At 37.3% G+C, this 17,715-nt stretch overlaps 1 protein-coding gene across 7 annotated transcripts in view; it reads right to left on the bottom strand.

Moving 5' to 3' along the window:
* LPIN2 (lipin 2) overlaps positions 1-17,715 on the bottom strand; it is an 82,245-nt gene that overhangs the window by 43,315 nt on the left and 21,215 nt on the right. The window contains exon 2 of one of the 7 annotated variants that reach the window (XM_026005881.2): positions 13,830-14,540. The exons of the other annotated variants lie outside the window; for them this stretch is intronic. Within the exon in view, the coding sequence (XP_025861666.2) occupies positions 13,830-13,946 (117 nt within the window). The 5' untranslated portion in view covers positions 13,947-14,540. The remainder of the gene's footprint in view (positions 1-13,829; positions 14,541-17,715) is intronic. 7 annotated transcript variants of the gene reach the window in all.

The following is a 17,715-nucleotide window of genomic DNA, read 5'->3' as shown; positions in this document are numbered from 1 at the left end:
CACTGATCCTAAAAGAGCTGATGAGACTCCTCAGATTTCTTTTTACAAGTGAGCTGCTTTTAGCAACTGGAATATTATTTTTACTTAATGCTAGGTGGTCCTTCCAAGTCCTCTGCACGCTATCACAAGAGGTAGCAATGACTACTAACTCTCTCCTGTTAGGTCTGTATTTCAAGATTAGGAAGTGGACTTCCTGGGAGATCACGTGTGGTCGGGGCTTGTGGAGAGAGATGAACAGCTTTTAACCAAGAACCTGACCTTAACATTCTGTCTAACCTTCTGCTCACAGATGTGAACAGAAACTTCTAGATACTTCAAGAAACAAACACCAGAACACTGTTGCCTTGTACAAACTCCAGCTTACACCTATACTCCTAGACCAAACTCCTTCAGGCATCCAAGCTTATATTCTGCCCTAAGTAGCATTTAGTATTTTTCAAGAACCTTCTCAAACATACTTCATTTGATCTACAAAAAGAGAATTTAGGTTATGTAAGGCAGACATTTTTGCTTTCATTTTACACTTAGACTGAGACAAAAGGTATTTACTTTTGTCCATTACTATTCACCAGAACTCAGCTGTACTGTGACTCAGGGTCCCAACCTTCTTGCTACTTCCCACAGTACCTTAAATCATGGTGCTCTCAAAGTCAACTGGTAGCCCTAAGGGCAAGAGATCTCAGGGCTAAACTCTAGTTGTACTTGAGACCCTACAGTTCTCCAGGAATTCCAGAGTCTCTTAAAGGTAGCCAAACATGAACCTGGAGGGCACCATCAGCTGAGAACTTTTACTTCTTTTAAAGTAGGAGATGAAAGGCGGCAATGGCAGATACAGTAGCACCTGCTGCAAGCTGCTCCCTGGTCTGGGAGGTCAGACATATGCAAAAAGTCCCCCAGAGGACTTGCCCACATCCTGTCAAGACATTTTCTAAAACATTTACTCTATGCCCAGCAGACACAATGGAGATCACAAAGAACTAAATGAGGTTACAACTTCACTAGACATAGATAATGGAAAACTATACAAAATAGTGCTATCTCTGAGTGACAATAGACAACTGACACTAAGTCTAACAACCCAGTCTTCCTGGAGAGGCCACTCTTGGTTAGCCATTTAAATTCAAATAAATATCCTTATTTTGTACCACTCAGCCTTTTATCCCCCATCATAACAAAATGCTAATTTGTTTTCCTTATTTTATAATTAGCTGCCTATTAACTGATTTATAAAATAAGAAACAGGAAATAGCCACAGTGCAAGGAACAGCCCCTGCCCTGGGTGAGGGAAGAGCCTTACCCCAGAGCTCCAAAATAGATGGTTCACTAAGGCTCATTTGATTTCCCTGAAACTGAAGTCCATGAGGAAATGCTGACAGCTGCGCATCTAAAATGCACTGCCCTGAAGTCCCCTCAAGATCACAGCAGGTCCCCTTCTTTCCTGCAGCTACTGAAACAGGGCTCTCCTTCATTTCTAGGACCATTTAGTGCACAGTACAGAATCTGTAAACTAAAATCCAGTGTTTCTGTGCTGTACAAACTGTACAAACAATTCAAACAAGAGAGAGCACAGCTCTAAAGGCAGAAGAAGTGCAGAGGAAACAGAATCAGCAGGATTTGTGACAGACCCAAGGCGATGCTAAGGGAAAGGAAGCAGCTGGCTAGGATCACACCACAATTTCTAGACAGAGGTAGAAATATATCTGGCACACAGTTGGGATTCAGTAAATATTGCTGAATGAATGGATAAACCAACTTACATATGGAAACAGAAAGCGCTGAGTTAGTGGGGAACTTTCTATTAAGGTTGAACTTTAAGAATTTTTACTTATTGCATTGGTTTAAGATTTTGTGTTATGAAAATTATCCTTAACAGTTTTTTTTAAATGCACATCTTCTTGAAGTTTAATAACTGATTATGAAGATGAGCCAGGTTAGGGAAGCATAGTTCCATGGAAAAGCAAGAGATCCTATGATAAAATTCCATGCCCATTTTTGCTACCTCTAAAATCAGTCTGTCATAAAATGAACTACAAGAAGGCTTAAAGTCTTGGATGCTGTCTTGCAATCTTTCTTCAGATAAGATATACAGGGGAATTCTAGAAATCTTTCTGACCTCGTGTCTAGCTCAGAAGATTCTTTCCTGAGACAAAGATTTATCCAGGATGAGGTTTTCTTTGGAGGATCTGGGGTTCTAGTCAGTTACCTATTATGAGCTTGCTTTTTTTTTTTTTTTTTAAGATTTTATTTATTTATTCATGAGAGAGACAGAGAGAGAGGCAGAGACACAGGCAGAGGGAGAAGCAGGCTCCCCATGGGGAGCCCAATGCAGGACTTGATACTAGAACCCCAGGATCATGACCTGAGCCTAAGGCAGACGCTCAACCACTGAGCCATCAGGTGCCCCATGAGCTGTTTTTTTTTTTAAAGAAGAACCCTATCATTTTCACTGTTTGAAGGCACAGTCAGGGACCGTTTTAGATCTAACCAACTTTTTTCCTGCTAAGTGAAGAAAATTGCCAAGGACCACACTATAGGTTAGTATTTCCAAAGAGTAGTCCTATGAGCATCTATAATAGAATCAAGTTTCGGTGCTTAAGAATGTACATTCTCAGACCTCTCAATTCAGACATAGAACACTGGAAGTGAGGTCTTAAGGACTGGTTATCCATGATTCTGATAGGCATCCAGGTTTCGGAACTAACTCAGTCTCATTTATCTTCCCAGTCTTGATTCAGCTTGAGAAAACCTGAGTTGTTACAGGCTGAAGTATGTATCCTGACCTTTAAGGTATACCTATTATTACCTTGACATGTAACACAAATTAAATAGACCTTGAATTTCATACATTTTAATAAACAGCTGACCTGATCATTTTATAAAACTTAAATTCTAGGACTGGCAGCAGTTCTGTCAACATTTTTAAAAGATTTTTAAGTAATCTCTACAACCAACATGGGGCTCGAACTCAAGACCCTGAGATCAAGAGTTGCATGGTCTACCAACTGAGCCAGCCAGGCACCCCTCATTTATAAAAAAAATTCTGATCTGGGAAGATTGCTCTCCTAGCAGTTCATTCCCTAATTACAACCCAATACTATTCAATATCACCCTTCAGGATAGATAGGTGAAAAGAGGAAATTTTCTGATCCAATATTCTGATTTTGGAATTTGAACAGACCATGATGCTAAATCAGAGGTTAATAATAAGGCTAAATCAGAGGGTAATAATAAGGCTCCCTGCATCACAATGATTTCATCTCTAACTCCCCCCCCCCCCCCCAAAAAAAGGGTTAACTCTAGTAACCATATCTGTGCTTTGGGACTCAGGCCTTAGCACCAACTGACTGATGGGGTAGGGAGATCTCTGACCCAGATAGATATTCTTGAAGTGTATATGGAGAGCCAAAGCGACAAGAAATTAGCTGGGCTGAATTACTTGAACAATAATCCAGAAGACCTACCAGTTTAAGACACTGAGATGCCACACAGCCCCAGCGCCTTGCCCTCTCATCACTTCTCTGACTCATGAGTGATCATAAGTTTCTCTGTTTGCTTGGCAGGTTCAGAGTCCATTTCTGATGTTTACCAATAAATGACTTAAATACAGATAGGCTGATACTGATTCTAACCTGATAAAGCCATCTCTCTATAACCCACCACACCCCCCAACCCCCAAAAACACCCTGAGAAAACTAGTGAAAGCCTCTTCCCCTGAACTCAGACTTTTTTTTAATGGACAGTCAACACACAATGTTAACTTCAAGTGTGCAACATAGTGATTTGACAATTAAGCTTGGCTGGTGAGTTGATAAATTCAGATTTCTAATCTCACAACATATTCTCTTCAAGGAAGCTTGCAAGCACAGATTTCTGCTTACAGGGCTCACTTCTCTATGATTTCATCATGCTCACTATCTCCAAAGTGGATGAATAATTATCTTGGCCTGAGTAAGGTTTAAAAAAGGGAAGACAACTTTGCCACCACAGCAAAATACATAATTTTTTCCCTGAGTGGTGGTCCCAAGTTTTAATCAAACATCTGCTTTGGCTTTTCAGCAGGTACAACTGAAGGAAGGGCTGTGATACCTATCTCATCTTCAAAAATAATCAATTCCCCACTTTCCATCCCAGTCACTGACCTAATAATTTTCAGAACATCCTCCAAAATCCAATCTAAGTTTTCTTCTCAATCTATCCAACTAATATTGTTGGCTGTTAATCTATTATTTTATAAGAGGAACAAGGAAGTTTTAGTCTTCCTGGATGAAGGTGAGATGGGAATAAAGTATGCCCACAACAGATATGAACACAGGACAATGCAAAAAAAAATCAAAAAGAGATGGGGTGAGGAGGGATGGGCTCAATGGGTGAGAAGAAAGCAGAAAAGTAACAAGGTCTGTGGCTATGTGCATCCAAGTCACCTCATCCTGCCCTTTCTCTACCACAGCACATAAGGATTCATCACACTTCAGGCATTTGTTTACCCCACCTCCAAGCTATAAGTTCTGACAGAGAAAGAAGTGTTGTAGGCTTCACCATCTCCCCAAAGCCTAGCCCAGTGCCTAGCAATGAGATGTTCTTACTAAGCATTTTTGGATCCATGAATGTATGAATCGATGAATGCAAGATCAAGTGAACAGAATTAACAAGGAGACAGAGAAATATACACTATGTTTTGTACTGTAACCTAAATAAGAAATTCAAAATATAAGTGAAGATATATGGGTATAAATATTCACACAGCCACACATTAAGAAAAATGCCCAGAAAGGTGAGGGCAACCCAATGTTCCAAAACCAATGCTCAGATATTCTGAAACCAATGCTTTTCTCCAGATGCTGGTTAAGACTTCACAGAAAAAAACTTGCATAAATCTAGTGCATGTGACTGACAATTAAAAATGACACACACCTCCGATGGATAAGCAAAAACATATCCTTCCAAGAATAAATGACATCTGTGCAGATCACTCTGAAGAACACTGAGCAGCCCTAGAGCAACTTATAGAAGAGACCACTTGCTGATCTATCAGGGCGAGTCAATGTGGGGAAGTCAGCTGAGGCAGAGGTGAGGTGGAATCTGACAATGATCATACCATGACCAAAGACTATTACAGAAAACAGCATGAAACAGAACTTAGGTTATCATTTCCTACTAGTGACTCTACTTACAGGAAAATACCCAACATTAGAATTCTATAAGGCACAGCCTTCAAAGTAAACAGCTGGTAGCAATAGTTTCATTTTTCTAGTGCTCAGCAATGTAACAAAATATTCACTTTTGTAAGCAACAGAATTGGCATAGAGCAAGGAAAACTAAATGTTCAATTTTACACATCTTTAGATTTCACTATGCATAATGAAGTATGTTCCTTGAGTAGATCCTAAAGTGGCTAAGCAGCACACTAGGTAAAGTGGGCCCTACCTACTTACCTCATCCTGCATCTCACTCCTGTGACCAAAATCATTTCAAACTATGGCAGCTCTATAAAATTAACAGTTCTTGTATTTCTCTTTGTCATTCCTCCCTTCACTTCCCAAATTACAGGATAATGCCTTGAAACTAAAGGCAATTCTGATAATTTAGTTCATATTTTTTCCTGTCATGCCTAAAACATGCCCAGTTACTCTACCGGCACATGAGGTGACATATTATGTTACAGGAGACATATAAACTGACTGGAGACTAGAAAGAAACATAGAAGTGAAATCATTAAGAAGTGTAATGCATTTAAGATTCTATTTATAGTTAATCAGGAAAGACATTCAACTATTAGTCAACATCAGTCTAATGGTTATGCCTATCAGCATATAAAAACTTCTGGCTAAATGCTCATGCCAAGTCCACTGTGAAATGCAATTTTAAAATTTCAAACAGCTATACCTTGAACTATTCAAAATCAATTCTTTTCTTAAAAAATGAAGGTGTATTTTACATAGACTAAAATTAACCCTTTTCTAGAGTATAGTTTTAACCATACAATCATGTAATGACCACAATTAAAATATAAAACTAGATCCTTTCCCAAGATGCCCCCATACCTCTTTGTAGTCCATGTTTTTCCCCCATCCCCTGCCAACCACCAATCTGTTTTCTGTTCTATAATCTTTGCCTTTTCCAGAATGTCACATAAGTGAAACTAGATAGCATATAGTCTTTTGACTTGGCTTCTTTTACTTAGCATAATAATGTATTTGAGATTAATCGATATTGTTGGAGGTATCAGCATTTTGTCCCATGGTGTTAAGTACATAGTATCCTACAACATGAATATTCCAAAGTTCCTTTATCCATCTACCAGCTGAAAGATACCTCGGTTGTTTCCATTTTTTGGCAATTAAAAATAAAGCCACCAAAAACGTTTGTGTACAGGCTTTTGTGTGAACATAGTTTCATTTCACTTGGGTAAATAACTTAGGAGTGGGACTGCTTTAAATCTATTTTTGTAAGGTTGCTTTGCAGCTACTGTTTTTAAAGTTTCTTCAGTATATTCAGAAGAGTTTGCTATTAAAATAAATTCCTCTTTAAATTATTTTACAAAGTGGCAATAATTTAATTGTTTTAGAAGTCTGGATTTTTCTATGTGGGAGTTGCTTAAAATAGAGATTCACTTACACTGGTGGAAATTCAAACTCTTTACTCACATTGTAACTTTTTAAACTATGCATATCCTTGAAAAAAACCACATACACCCTAACCTACAATTCAGATGTTTTATTCCATATTCTTCCTAGTGTTAGCCATGGGAAAATGAGGAAAAAAGAGGAGAAGGCAATAACATTTATCCCTTCCAAATGACACTGTATATACCTCATCTCATTTAATCCTTACCATCAGCTGAGGTAAATGCCGTGTGCACTGTACTGGCAAGAACACTGGGCTCACAGAAGACAAGCAATTTATACGGAGCCAACAGTTAGCCGGTGACACATGGACACAAGCTCAGGTATGTCTGCCCCAAAAGCCCGAGCTCTTTACTGTATCTTGGGACCATAAGCTCCTAAAAACACTAATGCTAAGTTTATGTAACGTTCAGGGCCATGTGTAAGTAGGAATTTCCCAAGTGCTTTTAGAAGGCCATGATGACTCTTCCACATGCTATCTATCATACATGAAAAATGGTAAGCTTTTTATTATGAGTAGTCCTGAAGGTATGACTACGTTATAGTCATAAACATATGTTTTAAGGAACATGTTTTCATCCTACACCTTACAGGGTAAGACAACTCTGTGGCTAACCTATTTTGGTAGTGATCTCTGATAATCATAAGCAACTCTAACATAAAATAGGAAATCTGTTTGGCTCACTTTCACATACGAAAGGCACACAATCTGAACAGGTTTCTACGGAAACCATGTTATTCTTCCAATGATGACTATCACTTTAGTCCACCCATTGGTAGGATACAACTTCCTCTGAAACATTCTGACTTTATTTGAAGTTCTTTCTATTTATTCACTGACCTAGATGTCAGGAATTGACATCATAACTCTGGCAGTTGAAGTAATAGCCGTGAGACTGGGAACAAATAAACATGTTCCTCTAGTTTGTAGATCTAGGGAAAGACATGTTAAACTTAATTTATCTTCCTCTCATGCCCCTCCCCAAAACCTCAGTTAATATCACAGATGAATTAAGTTGACAATTTGAAATTCCCTCAAATCTCCATTATATACTTAAATTATATACTTAACCCTGGTTAAGTTCAGGTAGGAACATCCCAGAAGAATTAGTCCAGTAGGATGTGAAGGTCACTGCACCTACTTTAATTTTACAGCTACTAACTTAACAAGCACCTGCAGGCCTCAAGTTCACAGTCTAAACATCCTCAACAACTAAAGGCTGAAAGGTTTATTATCAAGTTTGATAGACCAAGTACCTACCTTAGAAAGAATGCTGTGCTTTAGAAAAAGAATGCAGACTGCCTTATCAAAAAGAAGATAACTCAAGGATTAAAATAAATTTGGCTTTAGTGAAATTGTGAACCTTGTCATTTGAGTGGGTTGTGTATATACTAATATACACATGGCCTCCCTGTGCATTCAAACCACTAAACATTCCCGCAAGTGTGTTCAATTTCTCTGACAAATTTTTGTAAAAATGCTGGCCATGAAACTGGACTGGTTTCCACTCCACCAGAAAACTGGAGACTTTCTCTCCTAAGCTGACTGAGTTTCCTTAGTTAGAAGGGGTAGGAGTGACATAAAAATTCTTTTCAGTGGGCAGCCCGGGTGGCTCAGCGGTTTAGTGCCACCTTGGGTCCAGGGCCTGACACTGGAGACCCGGGATCAAGTCCCACGTCAGGCTCCCTGCACGGAGCCTGCTTCTCCCTCTGCCTGTGTCTCTGCCTCTCTCTCTGTGTCTCTCATGAATAAATAAATAAAATCTTTTAAAAAAAGTTAAAAAAAAATTATTTTCAGTGTAAGAAGAAGAAACAATCACTAACCCAGGCATGGAAAACAATGATTCAATAACAAAAGAAGTATTCATCAATGAAGACTATTTACTTAATAAAGCCACAAGAAAAAAAAAAAAAAGCCCCAAGAGCCTTCAGGTCCACAGTCTACCTAATAGATATATATCCCAAAACTATTGTTTCCCAAGCCTGATCAATCATAAATACCTGGGAGGCTTCTAAAAATACAATTTCCCAGAGAGAAGGCTAAAATGAACCCCGTGGTATTGGACTAGAATCGAAGTCTCCATGGACAAATATAGATGTGCTTATGCCTGGGCTAGAATGCATATTTAGCATCCTAGCTTTCTCTGTTAAGAAGATATAGAATCAAGGACAGTATAGAAGCAACAAGCACACCTAGAGGTCAGATCTTGGGTTTCTAAATACCATTCTCTATTAAAAAAGAACCAGGACTCCTTGGAGTAGTTAATTCTAGGGCTGGAGTAAAGGAAAAACAAGTTGAGGCTGGAACATCTAATAGTGCCAGAAAGTAGGAAATGGTTAAAAATCAAAAGAATAGTCATATGTTGAAGGAACACAGGAGCTAATGTGAATGATCTCCCAATGGCTAAAGCTAACACAATTTGGGCAACTAAATAATGATAGCATTTGACTACAACCTACAGAATAAAATACTCATGAATCTACATTGACATAAGTTAATAAATAAGCAGGGAGAAGAAGGGGCAGCTTTCTCTTAAAGAGGAATCCCAATTAATATCACTATTATACCCCCACAGTAATAACTGTGGCATGCAATGGATGTTAAAAATAGAGGGCAAAAGTTTGAGGAGAAACAGGTTGTTTATATATTCTCAAAGTCTCTCCTAGGATATATATTCATTACAAAAGGAAAAAAAGTTTACAGTGGAGAAACCTGGCAGATACCATCTTAAGCAAATTAGAGAAACTTCACCAGTAATAAAACATATTACCATCAGGGAACTCCCGATAGGACATCATGTCTGTGGTATTCCAGCCAAGAATACATGACCTCCATCTAATTAGGAGACAATATCAGACAAACTCAAATTGAGGGAAATTCTACAAAATATCTGACCAGTACTCATTGAAAGGGTTAAAGCCACAAAAGACAACAACAGACTGAGAAATTGTTACTGGCAGACTACAGTGACTTTTCCAAATGCAAGTTTGGGATTTTGGATTTGATCCTGAAACAGAAAAGGACTTTAGTGGAAAAAAATATGAATAAAGTCTATAGTTTAGTGGGTTTTTTAATGATTTGAGAGAGAGACCAAGTGAGAGCAGTGGACGTCAGGGGCAGAAGCAGAGAGAGAGAGAAATCCCCAAGCAGGCTTCCTGCTGAGCACGGGGCCAGATGGGGGCTCAATTCCAGGACCCTGAGATCATGACCTGTGCTGAAATTAGAAGTCAGATGCTCAACCAGCTAAGTCAGCCCCTGTAGTTTAGTTTTAAAAACAAAAAAATTCCGGACGCCTGGGTGGCTCAGTGGTTGAGTGTCTGCCTTCAGCTCAGGGTGTGATCCCAGGATCCAGGGATCGAGTTCCACATCAGGATCCTTGCATGGAGCCTACTTCTCCCTCTGCCTATGTCTCTGCCTCTCTCTCATGAATAAATAAATAAAATCTTTAAAAAAAATTCCTAGGTTCCACTATATCCTTTATTGTCTAAGAAATCTATTTTGTTTTGTTTTTCCTTTTGGTGTGTATCTGAAGTTCAGAAGAGGTTCCAGGGGTTGGTCAGGCTTGGGAATCACTGTCTTTGGCTGCCACTAGAATCAATGAGGAGCTCTGAAGAACCTCTGATGATTAGGCCACTGACCCTAGATTATAAGAACAAGTACTTTTTAAAGCTCCAAGAGACCCCAAAATGGCAGTTTATCAAGCTGCGTCTGAGGCAAGGTGATCAATGCCCAGTTCCCTCTTGAAAATACCTTGCTGCATGGGGTTGTGAACAGAACTGAAGGGTGTACTTCCTATTCCTCTCTTGTCTCACTTCCCCTAAAGGAATTATTTTTCTAATAAGTTCTGAATATCAGTCTATAATGGTTATGACTTCATGCTTTGTAAGAATATAAAAGATGATAGATGATTTTTATAATCTTAACTACTGCCCCTTGACCTCTAACTTACCACAGCCTCTCTATTTGCAGTTCAAGTGGAGTTCAGAGAAGTCTCAGAGAATACAATAAAACTCTAGAGATTACACAGCTCTCTCTTCCTGTTTTCCTGGGATTCACCACAGGAGAATTTCTGAGGAAGGTCTTTTCTACATAGACACAGCTAGGAGTAAGATAGTATGACACCAAGGGCACACAAAGTTCTAAACATGATTTTATCACAGAGTTAAGATGGTACTCTAATAAAATAAGATGAGCATATTACTACTTCCGCCCTTTCATAAATACCTTCCCTAAGTACCTTAGGTTAAAGCAAAGAGAGCTCAAATAATGATTTTAGATTATGTAATGGATTTCAAAGAAGGGACAAATTAAAAAAATATATTTCTAGAAAGAGTGAAAAATAACCAATAAAAATTATTTTCCCTTTCAATTAGATAAAAAATAATGTGTAACACAAAAATTATCTACTCTAGAATTTTTTCTACAATTTTTTTCTTCAAATGGGTTGATTTTGAGTATCTAATACCTAAAATGTGAGTGTAAAACATTATATAAAAAGATAAGTGTTTTTTCCAAGAGAGGTAAGATTTTTATTTAGATCCTTTCAGACAGTTGTGTCCAAGTCCTTTAGACTAGACCATGATGGGATTATGACTTATTTTTCCTATGTACATTTCCTGACCAGCATCTGGATCAAATCGACAATACTGGGATTATCCTAATAAACGAGGTGAAACAGTTGAGCTAACTGAGAGGATGTAATCCACAAAATTCCTGAGGTCATCTGTGTCTTCAGGATTAAAGAGGCAAATGAGTTGTGAAAAGCAAAGATTCTAGGAGAATTTATTCCCCCCAAAACTGCCTACCTAGTAAAACCACCACATTTCTGTGAGGAAATAAAATTCAATGCAACTAGTATTTAGGTTTATGAACACTCTCCATGCTGGATTGGAGGAAAATGTTTGGTTTTAGACCCATTCACCCAGTGCTATTCTAGGATTTCGGGCAGCAGGAAAAAATGAAAAATGAAAAAATGTGCTACGGGTAAGGGGATTAAGGGGAGGCTTCTCCATCCTCCACCAAATATTTCCTAGCTCAGTGTAAAACACTGCCAAGCTGCATGCCCCACTTACCAGGTGACTTGCTATCTTCTACCACCGGTGTAGTTTACAGTAAATCTTGCTATCAATAACACACATAAAATTCTCTCCCACAACAATAAGCTTTTTGGATTCAACCACACTAGTGCCCATGTCCTCTGATAGAGCACAGAGGAACAAGAATGGAAAAGCAGTGCACTCTTGCTTCCTGGAGTTCCCTGCAGCTGGTGAGGACATGAAGACAGAGATCCAGTTCACACTTCTACCCCATGAGCATGTCTCACAGCCCTCTGTGCATGGGATTCTCAACTCTAATAAGAATGGCCAGATGCCATCTGGAGTCTCCACAGAAAGGCTTGATTCTAGAAGCATTTCCTAGGATTACAAATTTGGCTGAGAACTCCTATAGTACAGGCTGCCCTAATTTAAAAATGCAGTCAAGGTAGTTTAAAATAAGTGATGGAAAACAAGTCCAGCAGATTATTTTGGAACTGCAAGGTATTTAAATATGAAATAATTTGGCCATTTCCTTACCAACTAAAGGAATTATCCTCATCTATTTAAAAATTATGGAAACTATTTTTCCAATTCCTAATTTCTAACAAAGCACAAAAGTCTTCTGGTTTTTTAAAATCATGAGATTTATACATTTATGTTCCAAACCCACAAAATCATCTCCTTAAGATAGAGACATTCACCCAGGCAGTATATGAAAAGTAAGGAGTGTCAGGGTCACTGAGGGCCTGGACCCCTGAAAACTAGGTTTTTCCCTCTCCCTCTTGCCACACACACACACACACACACCCAAGTTACAAAGTCTAACTCTTACATCATCAGTACAGCTTATTAAGCAGATATCAAATCTAGTGTCCCAAACAGGAGCCATTCAGAAAATCAAAGTATCTCTTGGGGCAGGGAGGTGATTCATGGGACTTAAATGTTCTAACATTAATATAAAAGGGAACTGTTAATAAAATGCAATCTAATCAAATACCTGTTAACCTCTCTCTAGAAAACACCAGTAGTAGGAAGCATAAGAACTTTGTCCCAAGATAGGTGGTTTGTGTGTGTTAGTACTATTCACTAAAAGAATTTTTTAAATATTTCATAAAGATTCAGCTATGTTCACTATTGTCCCCTCTGACCTCAACAAATATGCATGAATCCATATATACATATACACCATACTATTAAAAAGGAAATTTCAGAAGTAAATTGCTTCTCTCCCTATACTTGACTTCCATTCACATGCAAACAATGTTCAGTTCCATTAGTTCCTAAGAACACTGAACAAGTACACTTTCATCAAGAAGTCCAAAAAGCAAAAAAAGCACACAAACATGGTAATATTTTTAAAGGTAACAAAAATTTATATAACTTTAAAATCAACCTGATTATGAACCACAGATTTTAGAAATTATGTTTTTTTTACTCGTTTTCATAAACACATACATCCTTAATTTTCTAAGAAATACCTTTCTTTAGTTAATGGTAAAAACCTCAGATTATTTTTAAAGGAAAAGGTTTCACAGGGTTAAATTATATTGTCCTTAATTTACCTGATTTTATTTCCTTAATGCTGACTTCTAGAACTTACACTTATATATGATTTATTTTGGATCTTGTCTAGATTTAAAAAAAAAAAAAGGAACTCAATTGCATTTTCCCCACATGTCAAGCTTACAATATTTTTTTGTTTCCAATCATAGGAGAGGGAAATACTGCAATCACTCTTTTGTATTATGTATCAGAATAAAATGCTAGTTTCCAAATACTAGTTTAGTTTTCAAAAACTTTTGACTAGGACAATAAAAACCATAAAACTTTTAAATGCTTTTTATTTAACTACTGCACTTACCTGCAAAGAATGTGAAACCATGTATGTTTAATCTGAAACATAGTTTTAAAAATTCTGTTTAAAGCAGCAACCTCATTTTTTTCTAGGCAGAAAGTTGTTAAATAATAAACAGAAAAGAGTAGAAAGATGATGTAGCATGACTGAGGGAGAGCAGGTACCAAATATTTCAGCTAAATGTAATATTAAATTTAATAAAATCCAGTAGGGTGCTACATTTTCCAAAGAAAAGGCATTAACCCTCTTCTCTCAGTACTACCCAGATTGAGCAAGCAAGCGAAAGGAACAGGACATCAGTGCATGTAACTCACCAGGATGCCAGCAGGGGCCTTTCCATGGTAAACACCTCCAGTTTTACTTAATGAGCCTTCATGAACCTTCTCCTCCTCCTCCTCCTCATCTTTACTATCTTCTTCTAAATAAAACATCTTAAAACTGAGCTAGCTCATCAAGCATGGTTTTTTTTCCAGAGAAAAAGCTACAGTTTTAAATTATCAAAACGGAAAGCCACTCTGCTGACAAACTGAATGCAAACTGTTTGCCAGCACAGTAATATGGTTAAAACTGAAAGGAAATGGTTCTTAAAAAAAAAAAAAAGCAATACATAAACGACTTTACCAATAAGATTTGCTCAAAACACCTCTCAACCCCTTCTCTCTGAAGGAGATAAGGAGGGGCATGGGACAGGCTGTGCCATATGTTTACACTGATAGGTACCAAGACCTGCCCAATCACATGACGGTCACCGCAGCTTCCATCACACAGGACAGGGATTGAGTTAATGATTCTCTAAATCAATCACATCCTCATTTTTAGAAATAAAAACAACTATATATAAAGAGAAGTAATCTTATAAAAATTAATCATTTGAGGGAAAATAGTGTATATGTATTTTGTAAGTAACAAGCTTCCCAAAGACAGCAGGTTATATATGCTCTACAGAACTCAGTTACAACTTTTTGCCCGATTGGCATGACTCAAAATATTTTCACAATTCCAGATGTAAGATAGTATGCTCAGCCCTGTAAATAATGAAAAAGTTTAATAATAAATTATGTTAATATATTAATTATATTTTTTACATAATAATAACTGAACAATTTAACTTTAAGAGTATGACACTGCAACACTATAAAATGCAAACATTCCTGGTATTTTCTATTTCTCCATAAATCAACATCTAGTAACTTCAAGTGAACTTTTCTAAAACTCGAAAACATACTTACTACATATGGACAAAATATATTGTTTTTAATTAAAAATATACTATTTTCTTCAATACAGTGTGGTTATATCTGCAATGTGGCTAGAACCAACTGAGAGGTGCTGTAAGCATAAAATACAATAAAAATGAAGTGTGAAATAATTTCCTAATTTTTTTATATATACATGTTAAAATAACTTTTTGATATAGAGTTAAATAAGATATATTCTTTAACTTATCCCTGTTTTTTTTTCTTTTTACTTTATGTAATTTAAAATTATGTATATGACTCCTATTATATATCTATTGGACAAAGCACCATCTTAGGGTCCAGAGACAATCTTGAGAACAAGGAGAGAAAAAGGACATCCAGCCAGAGTTCTACTAATGAAGAAATGAAGATAAAAGGATTTCTCATCATGCCATAAAAGTACCAAATTAATTCATCAACAATATACTAGCTGAGCCTCATATATTTAATGATGTTCAAATTATTAAACTTTTTCTTCTGCTGGTAATCACAAAAACACAGTATTTCCAAATGTTTGATCAAGTAAAGGGAGGCTGATAATGTTTACTACAACAATATACCACCAAGACACACAGAAGAGTATTAAATGGCTGAATTAAAAACAAAATTCACCAATATGAGAAATAGCAAAAATGTATCTTTCATTCAGTATGTTACACTGCCCGGTGCCCAGCCTACCCAACACTGTGAGCCTGGAGTACATGTAAGTGCCCATGAGTGCTTGTAGCCTAACTCAGTATACATCAGTTAACACACATTCTTCCCTTTAAAAGAGAAGTGATTTTTTATTTTTTTTTAAATTTATTTATTTATTTATGATAGTCACACACAGAGAGAGAGAGAGAAGTGATTTTTAAAAAAATCTAAATATCATATAACATTTAACAAGTTAAACCTTTCCTTCCGTGTCTGGATCCCAAGCATCAGATGGTAGTAAGAAAAAAAACTGGTATTGGGGTGCTGCCAATGGGAAAATAATAAAAGGAGAAATAAGACATCAGGGAGAAGGGGAAGTAAAAGAGAATGAGAAAGAAGATTAAAGAGAAACTACATAACTACATAAGATGAGGAAGGAGGAAAAAAAAAGAGGAAATAAAACCGGAAGAGATGAGAAATTACATAGGTGGAATAACAGAAACTGTTAAGAAGGGTATATGTGGGATAAAGAAACAGGCAAAAAGGAAAAACAAAAACTTTATCCATTTTAAAAGTGAGTCAACTAAGGGGCGCCTGGATGGCTCAGGGGGCTAAGTGTCCCACTCTTGGTTTCAGCTCAGGTCATGATCTCAAGGTGATGTCAAACCCTGCATCAGGCTCTGCACTCAGCACAGAGTCTGCTTGAGATTCTTTCCCCACTCCCTCTCCTTCCCCAAACCGACTCCTGTGCTCTCTCTCTCTCAAATAAATAATTTTTTTTTTTTTAAAGTGAGTAAATTGAGGCCCAGCAAGACATCAGGCAGTTAGGCCAAGGTCACCCACCTAGACCCAAGTTCTGGTTCAGTACTTTCTCCCATGATGCCAGGTTACAACCAGAAGAGAAAGTGCTGAACAAAGGAGAATGAAGTTCCACCAGAAGGAAAGACAGAGGGCTAACAAGAGAAGAAAGTCAAGAGCCAGAGGTTGGTGGGTATGAACTCTCCTCAAGCAAACTTCACCTCAAAGGTTTCTTACACAACAACCAGGCCCTAGGCCAATCACTTCAGTTTCCTGCTAGTTTTGGTATTGTTTCACTGTTTGGACTGATGACTCACAGAATGTTCTGACTGCAAGTGAGCACACACCATGGACCCGGACAGGGTGAGTTCATCTTCCAAACACTGACTCTGCAAGAGGCACCCACCTCCAGTTTTCCCCTGTGGTGACCTGTGGATCACCTGACTCCCAACTAGTACCCAACATTCTAGTTCTGGCCCATCATTTGAGTGGCGGCACTTGTTGGACTTGGTCAATGAAAGTTAAAACTACAACCTATAGTTCCTAACATCTATATGATTTTTCAAAGAAAAACACTACTGTACTGCCAATTTTTTTCTCAAAAGCAAAGATAAATGGTTGAGTATCAAGTGAGACTGCTTTTTACTTTTACACGTCTTTAATAACCTTTAAAAAATGCGTAGAAATTGGAAGTTTTTCCTAGACTTCAATCTTTCCAGAAAAAGTCTAGCTTAAGGAAATAGAAACAAAGCTATAATGCTAATCAGGAGAGTCAGACTCTTTTCTTAGACTCCACAGATAATAATGATGCTAGTAAAATACACACTTTTTTTTTTTTAAACTACTAATCCCCAAAGTATATGAGACCAGGTATTAAAAGGCTTTTTAAGAAGATATAAGGATTTACTTAAAACTTCCTAATCTGAAACCTGCTTATCACAGGTTGAGCTAAACTGGTTCAATATAAGTACTTACCCCACAAGTTATATTCAGACTTTAATTCAAAAAGTGAAAATAATCTACACCCTCCAGTGGTCAGACTGTGGAAGAGCAATTTATTTCTACTGAATTAACCAATGAAGAGATAAGAACACTAAAAAGTTCAGAGAGATTAGTAGAAAATCATGATGAAAATATTTTTAAAGCCTCAGTTACAATGAATTCATAATCTGTACCATAATTGTTTTACAGTAAAGGAATTAACTCAAGTACATTTCTATATTTTCAAGGGCACTCATGACAAAGACACCCACATACAAAGGACCACAGTCCACCTGAAAGAGTTCCTTGAGCCAGATGGCTCTCTTATCACATATACCAATGCTGATTCTATATCTGATTAAGTACTTACAGACCAAGAATTCAACAATAATCTCTTGATATGTAGTTTCCTGGGGAAAGTGTAAAAATTCTAGCATATATAAAATCATATAAATAATAATAAATATGCTAGAACCTCAAGAAGTAAGTGTCTAAAAGGACATAACCAATTGACATTCCATATACATAACTATCACAGACAATGAGA

This window comes from Vulpes vulpes, chromosome 13 (assembly GCF_048418805.1).
Source record: "Vulpes vulpes isolate BD-2025 chromosome 13, VulVul3, whole genome shotgun sequence".
Lineage (NCBI taxonomy): Eukaryota > Metazoa > Chordata > Mammalia > Carnivora > Canidae > Vulpes > Vulpes vulpes.
This window is presented reverse-complemented; position numbering and strand designations above follow the sequence as displayed.